This window comes from Dermacentor andersoni, chromosome 4 (genome assembly GCF_023375885.2).
Source record: "Dermacentor andersoni chromosome 4, qqDerAnde1_hic_scaffold, whole genome shotgun sequence".
Lineage (NCBI taxonomy): Eukaryota > Metazoa > Arthropoda > Arachnida > Ixodida > Ixodidae > Dermacentor > Dermacentor andersoni.
Window position 1 is genome coordinate 119,125,153 of NC_092817.1, and position 13,048 is coordinate 119,138,200.

General features: G+C 47.3%; 1 protein-coding gene across 1 annotated transcript; it reads right to left on the reverse strand.

The window, feature by feature from the left end:
- Positions 1-2,703: 2,703 nt before the first annotated feature.
- Gpo1 (glycerophosphate oxidase 1) lies at positions 2,704-7,493 on the reverse strand. The gene has a single exon (XM_050184619.3). It carries the CDS (start codon positions 7,065-7,067, stop codon positions 4,896-4,898), a length of 2,172 nt encoding a protein of 723 aa, XP_050040576.1. The 5' UTR covers positions 7,068-7,493; the 3' UTR covers positions 2,704-4,895.
- Positions 7,494-13,048: the final 5,555 nt, after the last annotated feature.

Below are 13,048 nucleotides of genomic sequence, written 5' to 3' on the forward strand. Positions count from 1 at the left end.
TTCACCTTCAGAGGTCGTACTCAAGTTTGTGTACTTTCTGGAGGTAAATGCAAACCGGAAACAACTCTCTTAAGCGTAAACAATATGATATCTGCAACTTTATTTAATAATCAACCGGCAGTTAGAGGACCTTTCTCACTGCATGTACGAAAACTTAGTCAAGAAATAGATGTTCCACTTTTTGAAAATCCTCTGCAATTACAATGAGCTGCAATTGCCATGTCCGCCATGGCAATTGCAGCTCACTGAATGTGACACTCCATTTGTTGAAATAACAAAGAATGCTCCCCAGGTACACATTCAAATGCACTTTCTTGAACTTCAGTCGAAGTACTCTTGCCAGTAATTTTACACAGATGCCTCGAAGCCGCATGCCAGTGTTTCGTATGCAGCCGTCGGCTTGTCATTTTCAAAATCTTAACGTCCTGCATCCGGAAACAAGCATCTTCACTGCTGAGGCATATGCTGTACTGGCAGCTGTTAAACATATCGAGAAAATAAAACTGCAAAAGGCTATTATATTCACTGACTCTCTCAGTGTCATAAAGTCTCTAATTTCACTCCAGAAACATAACAATCTTGTACTCCATTAGCTATATTCACTCCTGTGCACAGCATATACATCTAATCAGCACGTCACAATTTGTTGGGTGCCTGGGCACAGAGGCATTGAAGGAAACATGCTTGCAGATGAATTGCCACATCCATTGCAATGAAAGCTGGTAACTCCTCTGTAGGTCTCCCAGCCACAGACCTAAAGCCATTATTGCACAAAAAACTTAAAAGGCATTGGCAACAGAAGTGGGACACCAAAACCTCTAATGAACATAATCAAGCCACATTTAGGAAATTTGCCACCAATAACAAAAATACAGCGAATTGAGGTCTTTTTCTGCTGCCTTAGAATAGGTCATACGTACGGCACACACTCTTATCTGTTGACCGGTAGTGAATCTCCCATTTGCTATAGACATGAAGCCAGCGCAGCGGGCGGAAATCCCTTTCCTGCCCTTTCCCTCCCTCGCGGAAGTGAAACGGCTCTGAATGGTTGAGCACGTGGCGTGAGCACGGGCCTATACAGTTCAAATCCTTGCCAATGACTCGCGCTCCGGCACCGGCACAGCTGTCAGCTCATCAAAGCGCCTGGGAGCAACTGCTCTTTTTTTTTTCTTTTTTTTTTTGTGACCACAACAACATCACCGAAACTTGTGAGCCAATGCAAGCTTTGCTTGAAGAGGACAGCAGTGTGGTAGTTGGTGATGCTTGGGCGGGTTGAACACATATTGACGACAGGAACAGTACTGGCATCCGCAATGTGGACAATGTATGTGGATAGGAAGGCAGCTCTAATAATGGACAGGTGAGCACCTGTGTTGATCAGCGCAGTCACGGCAGCGCCATAGAGAAAGACATTATGGCAGCACCTTCAATGTAAATTTCAATAAGGTTTTGGATCGTGGGCAAAGTAAGCTCAGGATTTGAGGGCAGGGTTGACAGCGCAGCTTCACTTCCAGAAGCTGCAGTTCCTAGATTTCCGGCAGGTGGGGCGGGAAATGGGTGTCGACTTACGAGAAGCGACGAGGCTGGGGCGAAGGAGACTGACGATGTCGGGGTGGCAGCGATCGGCTGTAGTGCAGATTCAGAGCAGGGGGTGTCAGCGGCAGTGCGATCCTGACGAGAAGCATACGTAGCAGTATATGTGCAGAGTTAGGTAAACAGGCAATGTTGTATGTCCAAGACAGAGATGGCTATCGCTTGCGGCAGTGACGAGCGATGAGGCCAATGTGGAAGCAGTGGAAGTAGATGGGCTTGTCGTCAGAGGTGCGCCATTTAGATGGGTTGCAGGGTGTGGCAGGAAAGAAAGAAAGACGAGGAGGGCCGCAAGAGAAGCACTACACGAATGAGCGAAAAGGAAATTTTCTGAAGTTTCTACACCAGTTCACCATAGCATCAAGAATTTTACTTGATGCTTGGGTCTCTGCTTTACTTGATGCTTACGTCTCTGCTTGGGTCTTTTGTTTTATCTGTAAACTTTGTGCACATATTGAGCAACAGAAAGCTGGATCGGAAATTTTTCAGGATGGTCTACAATTTTCTCATCAACATTTTGGCTCCGAATACAATAGTGCAGTTGCTAGAATACAATATGAGCAGTTGAATAAATAATAATAAGTAATTTGGCAAAATAAAGAAACATAGCCCGACTTGCTTCAAGCAATGGCAAACAACATTAACTTGGTTCTGTCCAGCTACATGGCACGAGCATATATTTAAATGTTGGCACAAGTTACATGAGGCGCATGGTGTATCACGCTCTCTCCCAATAAAATTGTAAGTTCACAATGTGGTGTCATTTCCTCAGTTCCAATTAGTTACATGTGTGCTGATTATTTTCACTTCTCAAAGATGCACCAACATTCTCAAGCCTTCACTTTGCCGAGATTTGTGGCATCTCTGGGCGATTTCGAAGGCCATAAGATCGAAACAATACTGTAGTGAACAGAGCTGACACTGTGTATTTCAAAGAAGTTGTTCTTGAAAAGATGGTCATGTTTGTTGTCATAGTAAAAAAAGTTCACAGCCAGAGAACCACTGAAGTTTGACAATTTCTTTGTTTCACACACTAACCTGAAACTGTCTCAGAGAGGCTCTGCTCCCGAACGTGCTTCCTGCTCTTCCAATGAACTTCAGTGCAGACATCAGCAAGCTTATAGTAAACTTTATTGAATAGCCTACCATTTGTGCACTACAGCAAAAGCATCACTGTGGTAAAGGAACAATATGAATGAGTGAAAAGGAAACTTGTGATTCCACAGGAGTGTGCACTAATCACAGACAGTCAGGCCTGATATAACCACAACAATGCATGAACACTAATGAGACAGTTGTCACAAGTGCCATTGATCATCACGAACAATGGCGCGGCTGGTGGGTTTGATCTGGTGAAACATCATACAGTGCCAGCAGAATCTCCCAAACATTCTTTTCAATATTGTTTCATGCAACATAATGATGAGTTAGTAGCTTTATTATTTAATTTGAACACTAACTCAATGAGTAACTGCATCTCATGGAAATGGCAAACTGCATCTGCGAAGAGGAGTTACAGGAAGAGAGAAGGCAAATGCTATCACTGAACTTGATTCCACAATGTCCACCGTCATTCTGTAGTAGCTCCCGAGCATGCAATTTCAAAAGGGTACGCTATGTGAATGTGACAATTGGGTACAGATTCCCAGCCTACGATAGAGTGTGTTTCTGAGGAAGAAGTCTAGCAGCAGCGCAGCAGCCCAATCTGTCTGTGCTCCAGCAAATGTAGACAGACGTGCACTTGTTACATTGCACGTGGCAAACAGGTCTTGCATTGCGTGCTTGCACATTCCACATGAAACTTGCAGACATCCTCTTCTTGCCGGTACATACTTCAGTACCGTAAGCTACATATCATGTCTGATAAGCAATCCAATAGAGTGGGAGGAGAGGTGAGGAATCACATAGGGTATTGCAGCCTTGTATGCAGTTTGGAGTGAAGAGTGCATAGCCTAGAAGGAATGAGCACTCAGCAGGCTGGCTGCAAGTTTCAACATGAGTGGAAGAGATACATATCCAACAAACATTTTGACTGTGCAAGAGCATTCCAATTACATTCTGTAAAAACAGTTGCCATTTCATTAAGTGGCAACTTGTGCAACAAAAACAACTCAACTATAACAAATAAAAGTTATCAGAACAGGGCAAAGCAGATCTAGCAGATGCTCCCCACTCTGCATTCAACAAGCAAAAAATCACATTCTGCGACTAGTGACTATCACGATGGCATTACACTCAGTACATGAAAAGAAATAGGATGCCATCTGGATTAATATATTTTTGGCGTGTACAAAGAACAATGTTTCATACCAAGCAACAGACGTATCCACAATCCGCATATGCTGCCACAAATGAGTGATGCAGCTGAAGCTACCATGATGGAAGCATATTTTTATTATCACAGTGGGTAGAAAGAATCAAGCAAAGCAGCGAGGACTGCCAGTGACAAAAGTGTAGGTATAGCCTTCATTGTGAAAGTTTCTAAGCCACTTTGCACACCACTGAACCTGTCAATGGTCATGTACTGAGGCTGTTGTCCAACTTCTGTTCCTTCAAGCTTTCCACATTTAGAAGAATGGCAAGTGTTAGCTTTAAAGCAAGAGCTGTGCTACAGGAACCCTGCCCCAAAGCCAAACAAGAGATCTTGTCACTAGCAAAGTGGCTTTGAAAGTTTTGACAAGGACATCACATTGTAAAATGCCTAAACAAATGCACAACACACTGTAGGAGAATGCGTAACAACATGTCCACATTTCAAAAAGTGCTAGGTAAATAATATGAGCGGTACGAAAAAAAAGAAATGATTGTGGTTTACCAAAGTACCTCAAAATGCACGAAGTAGGACAGAAAAAAGGTGCTTCATATCACTCGGGCGTGGGAACCTGCCTCCTTGTTTAATTATGGACGTAAACAGCTCATCGTCATTCCATAGCACAATCCAACACGAATACTGGTGCTGGAAAAACTACTTATCGTATGGTTACTGAACACAGCATGGGAGAGGAAATGCAGCAAATCTACTAGGACCATAAATCTCTAGATAATAAAAATTTTTCTAGCCAAAAAAAAATGAAAAAGAAAGCTGTCAATATGACCTTTGGCAGGCTGCTCTCATCTAGGAGAATGGGTCAAGTAAAAAGACGGCAAAAGCTGCCTCTACCAACGTTGACAAACACTGCACTTCTCACGAGTGTATGTAACAGCGACATAGCTTATGGTGAGAGAAAGAGAAGTGACTGGGATTATTTTTCAACACAATGTTCCAGATTACAAAGGAAAACAAAACTACAAGTCACAGCACCCCCTTAGAGACCACCCCCACTTCTGTCAACGGTCAGCGTCCTTGAATACTCCACATCAACAACCTGGGCAAGCCGGCTTCCTGCGATAGAGCCCGTCTTGATAGCATTCATTAATTCCAAGTACTCACTAAGCTCAATCTGTCCATTCTTGTTCAGGTCCACCTCGTTCAGCATTTCTCGCAGCTGCGGCTCCGATACAGACTCTCCCGCAGCTTTGAGGCTTCGACGCAGATCAACCACGCTGATGTAGCCTTTGCGGTCTTTGTCAATGGCCTGGAATTTCTGAATGTACTGGTCCACTTCAGATGTCGTGAAAGTCATAGGGAGTTTTTTCTGGGACTCCTTGTTGACATCACCACCCATCTCGATGTCAAGGAACTCTTTGGCCTTAGCCAGTTCCCGCTCCTTGTTCTCTTTGGTCCAGTGCAGCTCCTCGGCCATGATGTCAACGACCCTTGGAAGACACTCGTGGGCTGCTTGGACATTGAGGAACGAAAGCCGCATGCGGCGACCAATCACGTCGACAGCAGTACAAGCATACTCTCGCACTGCATAGCGCACCTCTGCCTCGATGTACGGAAACTCCTCGTGTAATCTCCGTCCCAGGACTGGCCAGCGCTTTCCTGTGAGTGCAGCTAGCTTTGCAACAGAGATTGCACGGTCACCGTAGCTCCTGGACAGGTGTTTCGCAACTGCTGGTTCCAGCCCAAAGTCCTGCACAAGGCGGATGTACATTGTTGGCGTCCACGTGTGACCACCCTCGAGGGTGAAGCCCAGGGTCTGAGATTTCTGCTGCGGTTTGAGGCCACAGGCTTTGATTGCTGCATCCACAGTGTGCTCAGCCATGACACGATATGTGGTCCATTTGCCTCCTGCAATAGTAACAAGGTTTGAATCACTAACATAGATTATGTGATTTCGTGCAATGGCCTCCGTCTTTCCAGGCACACTCTTGTTCAGGTCGACGACTAGCGGCCGGATGCCCGCCCACGCTGAGAGGACGTCACCCCGGCGCACAACCACATCTTGATTCAAGTAGTGACGAACTTCGTTTAGGATAAACATGATGTCATCTTCCGTAGGGGCCGGATTGTGGGTGACTGGACAAGGTCTGTCTGTTGTTCCGGCGATGGTCGCGTTTTCCCAAGGGAGGAAAAAGATGACGCGTCCGTCGCTCGTGTCAGGATCTAAGAGGCCCATATTGTCGGGACTGTAGTAGTCGGGCAAGATTATGTGAACTCCAGAACTCGGCATGCAAATGGGTTTGCAGTTGGGGTCGTCCATACGGCGTATGGTGTCGGTGAACGGTCCCGTTGCGTTCACGACGCACTTAGCCCGCACGTCGAACTCCTCGCCCGTCAGCATGTCCTTCAGCCTCGCCCCGCACACGACCTGCTTCCCGTTCTCGCCAGTTTTTTTCAGCAGCGCGACGGCGGTCGTGTGGTTCGCGATGCTGGCCCCGTTTCGCGCAGCCGTAAGCGCGATGCTCACGTTCATGCGGGCGTCGTTGTGCTGACCGTCGTAGTAGACGAGGCCGCCGCAAAGGTGCTCCTTCTTGAGCATGGGAAACAGTTCGAGGCACCGCTTGGCCGAGAGGAAGTAGCTCTTCTTCAGGCACTGTTTTCCCGCGACTACGTCGTACATCTTTATGCCGACCCAATAGTAGGGGACCTGCCACCACCGGTAGATGGGCAGCATTATGGGCAGTGGACTCGACAGATGAGGCGCGATGGCGAGCAGGTTTGCACGCTCTTGAAGAGCTTCGCGCACCATCCGGTACTGTTCAACGTCTAAGTTCATGATGGCCTTCTGGAGGTAGCGCACACCGCCGTGGATCAGCTTGGTGCTCCGACTGCTCGTGCCGGCGGAGAAATCGTACGTCTCCACGAGAGCGGTCTTGAGGCCCCGCGTTACCGAGTCCAACGCGACTCCTGCACCAGTCGCTCCGCCGCCGATGACGAGCACATCGAATTCGGACGTCTCGCGCAGGTTCTTGAGCTGCGCGGCGCGAGACGGCAAAGGGAGGTGTGGCCGAGTCGGCGTGTCCTTCAGATCCGCGGCTTCGACGACGACGGCGGGTGCTCGCCTGTACTCGTTGAAGTGATTAAAGCCATAGGCAGCGACGATCGAGCCTCCACCGATCCAGGCTACCGTTCGTAGACGCCTCGCTGCCATGGTTCCGAAGTGCGGCGAGCAACCCCAAGCAAGTACGCGCCCTGCAGCTTCGCGCGAATGGAGAGGCGCAACACAAAAAAAAGGTCACCCTTTTAAAAATGGCGTCCTTTTCCGCGGCCCTGTAAACAAAGCATGAGGCACAGCGACAGTTTCCCATTTTGTGCTAAATATTTACTTTTTATCATTTATTTATAATTATAAAGGCATGAAACTGCTATTTAGCTCTCACTGCTCAAAAAAAAAAAAAAATTACTCCACTTACGTATGTTGAAAGCGACGCGGCGGTCGTTGTTTCACCAGCCGCCATGTTTTTAAAGACCACAAGGAGTCTTGTGCACACCGTGGTCTTGGGTGAGCGCTAGCTAATTTCTCCACTTTACTGAAGGTCTGCTATCGGACAAGCATCATAATTCTGAAGATATGCAATCCCTCGAGACGTGAGATACTCTTTTAATGCACGTGAGAGAATAAACTAATTGCGGCGAAGGTATTAGCGTGAGTTAAAAAATGAATTCAAGCTGGAGCACTTTTCTCAGCGACTCCGCATTACGCGTGCAACACACGCGTAATGCGGAGGCGCTTCAGGACAGTTCACCCGAGGAGGAAGCCGACGACAAATTAACTTCGGTGACGACAACGGCCATCGTCAGCGTAACTGAATGAGCGGACGGACAGGGAATGGCAGTTTAAGTGACATAACTTTTTTTCGTTTGCTTTCTGTTTCCCACTTTTCCTGGAGTTCAACTAAAATATTGTGTTGATGGTCTTCTCCCGTTATTCTGCCGAAAAAATTTTTTTTGCTTAGATCATTCCGTCGTGAGAGTAACATTCATTTCCCTCCTGACTGCAGTTTCTTAAGGAGTAGAAAACGATAAAATGCAGCATGTGGTTGTAACAGATCAGAGAAGTTTAGATAGCCGCGCTACGTAGAACATACGAGAAGCGACAAAGCACCTAGCGCTGACTCTACCGGTGTATATACCCATGCTGTCAGTGGCATTGATGGCGCGATGAGCTGCTGTATCTTTTTCTTTTTCGGAAATTAGGACTAATTGGTTCACGCATACGAAATCTGTTCATCCGCAATTACGGTTTAGTGAAGCAGCACGTAATTAAATGTTACTGGAGGGTAACAAGAAACGAACAAAACTCATTTCGCTCACAGTACTCCCACAATATTAACTGTTATTTCATGCAGCGTGGGTGTTCAGTGAATATGGCACGTAACTGGCTGACAACTATAGGGTCCCACTTAGGGCGGATTTAATGATAATTTAACCTTCACCTGTTCAATTTTAGGTGTCAGCAGACTGCGCTAGACAGTTACTGCGATCAGCAGCAATTTTTTCTTCCCTTACTTTTCCTTTACTTGTACAGTTATTTAAAATAAGCGACCACTTACTGCAACTACCTATTAAATTTTACACGATGCATTTTTGCGAGACCGCCTCCTACGGAACCCTGCCGTCCCGGCCGGGAATCCAATTAGTCACCTCGCGCTCATGCAGAACAGTGATCGAACTATGCTATTTTGAGGAGTAGCTCCTCCGAAATAGGAAGCGACAGGAAGTATAGTATATCCACTGCTTCTTGCAAGGCGTCTGTCAAGAGTGCGAAAGATGTGAGACAATGATGGCCAGAAAAGAAAAAAAGAGGATTCTAACGACGAGGACCAAGTAGGAAAAGGTAGCTTTGTGGTAACGTTGCGAGCAGAGAAAAACGAAAGCATTCGACGTTTGACCTCGTACGCAGCACAAACGTCTGCGGTGTTGGAAATTTTTCATAAGAGCCATCTCAAATGTTTCCACCACATTTTTTTATACTAAACAAAGAGTAGCTCACGGTTAAGTATACCAATTGGAGTACGACCATATTTCAATTTGCCGGCCTTAATTAACATGTACTACGCGTTAATCTACAATCATATTACGTAGTGTATCACGTCATGGGCGAATATCCATCCATCTCACATACTTTCGCTTTCATGCCTTCAAAACCAAGCCATTCCCATCCTAACGTTTATTACCCACAGTTCACCAGCGCCTATTCTGTACTTCAGCAACATGCAGGGTGTGTTAAAAATGTGCAATTGATTCGGACTGAAACTAGGAATTCCTCTTTACAAGTTTAAAAACCGTACTGTTGTGATCGGCCCGAAATTCATCGTCGCGAGTCCAGGCAACATTCCAGTTCGCCTGCCTTTGTCGAGCTGATTGCCCTCCTCTCCAAGAAGACGTCGTAATTTGGCATCTGCGACACCTTAATTGAGCTGACCCGGGCAACAAAGCAAGCAACGAAGGGGAGTAGGCCATTGACATCACAAATCGCCAGGAGGACCAAAAGTCTGCAGCGAACACTCAGGCACTGGCACCTTTAGGGCTTTAGCACTAAGACTGATACTGAAGAGCTAAATCACCTTTATGGGCTTTCGCCAATATGGGTGCACCCCCAACTTATCTCGACAACCAAGAAACCACGAGGAGTAAACGACCTTTTCGGTGGAGATCTCTCGGCTTTCCTTGACAATGGACCTCTCTGCCGATTGTATTGGCTATGCGCGGGAGGTTACTTAAGGTCATCTTTGCCCCTTTGTTAACCATGCAGAACCGTCCCATAGTGATCAAATCACAACCATGTGCCAGTCCAATAAATACATTTCTTCTCGTTTTCGCCATCATGATGCCAGTCTTCGTCGCCATCTTCTGATTTCTGCGGTGAAGATCCACGCCGCCCGATCCAGATCCTATCACTGCCATAGCAGCGGATGTGTTGCAAAAATCACATTTGTTCAACGCTAACCTGTCGAGTTTTGTTTCGAACAAGTTTTTTTATTACCCTTTGTATGCGTTATAACTATGGCAAGTATACTGCTACTTTTGCGGCTGTTCAGTTTTGGAATAACATACGGTTATAGGGTTCCTGAAACTGTTCGGACAAATTTTGTGGATGCGTGGAGTAACCCGCGGCGGTGACTTAAGCGGCTATGGCGTTGTGCTGCTAAGCCTGAGGTCACGGGATCAAATCCCGGCCGCTGCGTCCGCATTTCGATTGGGACAAAATGCAAAAAACGCCTATGTGCCGTGCATTGAGGGCACTTGAGACATCCCCTGGTGGTCAAAATTATTCCGGAGTCCCCCACTACGGCGTGCCTCATAAACAAATCGTGGTTTCGGCACGTAAAACCCCGTAATTCATATGCGTAAAGTACAACTACAGTAAAACATTAGCGCCACAATTTAACTGCAACATCTCATATTAAGGAAGAAGTGGTTCTTTATGAACAAGGAAAATGTTAGCACTGTATTCTGCAGCCCTTGAAGAAGCACGGCTCGGTGCCAACTCATATTAAGAGAGCTACGGACGATTACAAGTTACCCTCCTCCCTATCCATGGCTTTTCTGCTCAACTCGTTCGCCGAGAGATCGGGTGTAAGCGCCGCTTTGACAGGCTCGGCGTCATGATGTGACGTAATATCGTCTACTACGAAGATGTGGCCAAGTGATTGCGACTGCAGCAACAGAAAAGACAATTCATGGCGTTGAACACGACGGGCGAAGCCAGGAACTTTGAGGTTCCATTAATTATCAAAGACAGACATGTGGACTGCGGCCTCTGGGAATTGACGTAAGCCAGAACTAAGTAGGGCTGTTTTTCGGCTCTAGAGACAATGTCATCTGCATAGGAATGGCAAATGACTCTGATTACATTTTTGAGGTCACGCTGCAGTTGCTTAGCAGGAGGCAGGTCGTCGAAGAACGGTGAAACATTTTTTTCTTTACGTTTTACAGAGGCTAATAATTTCCGGTGCTATCTAGAAAGCGTGCTTCCTCCGGCGGGAGCGGGACGTGTCTGATGTTAGCGCACATATCATAGTGGCATATACACTAGTATATGTCATTCATGTCCACTTTGGTCAGCACTATTTTCCATGATAGGAGGGTCACCCCTCGCTGCAGGTGGTCAATTTCAAGCTTTCTGTTGGCAAGAAGAAGCCTAGTGTGGGGCCTGCGAGAAGATAATTGTGTGAAGGTATCGAGATAAATACCGCGGGGGTCGGATGAGCTTAGGCCTGAACCGCAGTGTACTCGCGGACGAGTGCAGGAGTATACATAAAGCAAAGGTCAGTGTATGACGTGGCCCCAGTATGAGACGTGTACGTGGGCTCATTGCAGAGATTTGCTAATCCGGCTGAGTCCACCATATCGAGGAAAGAGTCAAATGTCTTGGAGCTTTGTAGAAAGCAGGTCAGTCGAATCAACGTGTCCATTAAGTCTCCGAGAGTGAACACATTACGGAAAGTGGACAGTGGTGGAGCAGTGTGTTCGATAGAGCACCGGAGCAGGTTGTACGACTCAGTTCGTTGGACAGGTGGTAAAAGTCACACGCCACGAGGTATACTTCTGCCTCTTCAGAGATATCTCAATGGACAAGGATTCAAGGTCTTGAAATTCAAGACGTTGACATCGCCGGCAGGACAACGAGCTGGGTGCCGCAATCATAACGCCGCCTCCACGGGAAGACGCTCGATCTCTGCGAAAAAAGCGTGTACAGATCGAGCGGAGCTATCTGGCTATCGTGCATAGATGTATCGAGCCATGTTTCGCATAAGGCAAATAGTGGGTCCGGCATGGTGGTCATGGTAGCTTCCAGCTCATGTATTCAGTTGCGGAAAGAACGAGCGCTTGCGAACCGTATGGACAGGTACCGACCCCGTGTCCGTTATTGAGGCTGACTACAAATGGGAAAAGCAGAATGCGGGCGGACTGCGAGACCAATTTGTGGTTGTGAATGGGTCGCCCGATTGACTGTAGGGAATAGTGAGTCGTCAAATAGGGGCAGTTGGCACGGGAAGCGGAACCATAGGGCAGATGAATACCAGGACTGGCGGTGGCAGGTAACAAACGAGCCGCCCTCGCGCGAGCAGTGTAACCATCGGTCGCACCCATCGCATTGCAAGGCGGCTACATGATCATACACAGTGCGGCTGCAGCATGGGCAAACAGGCTGCTGAGGGGGATCAGGACTGAGGCTGATGTCCCCGGAGACAATAAATGACAGGAGACATGAAGTGTGATGAGGATAGTGAGGCCGGCGAGTCCTATGCCGGCTGTAGTGCTTAGTGTCCAGCGTGCAATTAGAGTGCGGAGCGACATGTCGGTGTTGAAGCAGCAGAACCACGATTCTGTTGTGTTACAAATTAGGCAGGTACCTGAAGGCCATGTGAGTTGTGGGAAACTGGCAAATCCAATGGGATGCGAGAAATAATGCATGTACATGCTATACATGCATGTACGCTGTCTCCTATACGTAAACCATTGTAAGGAAGATGTTGCATGCCGACGGACTGCCAGAGTGATATGAGGCACCGATGCTTTACGGATGTCAACATGCACAAGGAAATTGTGCGCAACGCGCCTCAGTGGTAATTGAGCAACAGCGCTCACAGCAGCAGAGGACCAATACCTACAAAGCAGAGAACTGCTCATGTTTAAGACGCGCCGCGGAACACTCTGCGGTATGCGATGAAAAGGAACGCCCCTGGCAACAGCAAATCCGTGAAGATTATACATTTCAATGCGTCGCCATGAAAAAAAAGGGGGTGATTGGGACACCTTGAAAGCAGGAGACGCTACACTTGCTGGCGAGAGAGCAAGAAAGAGGGTTTCAAACGGTATCAGTGGAAGAATCGGGTTAGAGCCGATCAAACTGAGATGCAGGACATGTACTAAAGCTACGTGGCTGGTGGCAACGCAGCGATGCAGCGGCGTGCGAAGCCAGAGCCTATACCATTGCAAGCACCTGCCCGGCAGCCGTTGTCCTCTCTCTTTCCCAACAGACACACTCACGTAGGCGTTCGTCTTAGCTAAAGTCCCTGGATCTTCTAAAAGTAGCGAAATGCCAAAAGGACTTCTTGGGCAAGTTGGTGCTTAAATTTTCTAGGTATACTTTGTGGCGCAAAATACATTTCTGGAAAAGGGACA

Coding starts and splice junctions, on each gene's coding strand:
- Gpo1 (XM_050184619.3), bottom strand. CDS start 7,067: ATGGCAGCGAGGCGTCTACGAACGGTAGCCTGGATCGGTGGAGGCTCG.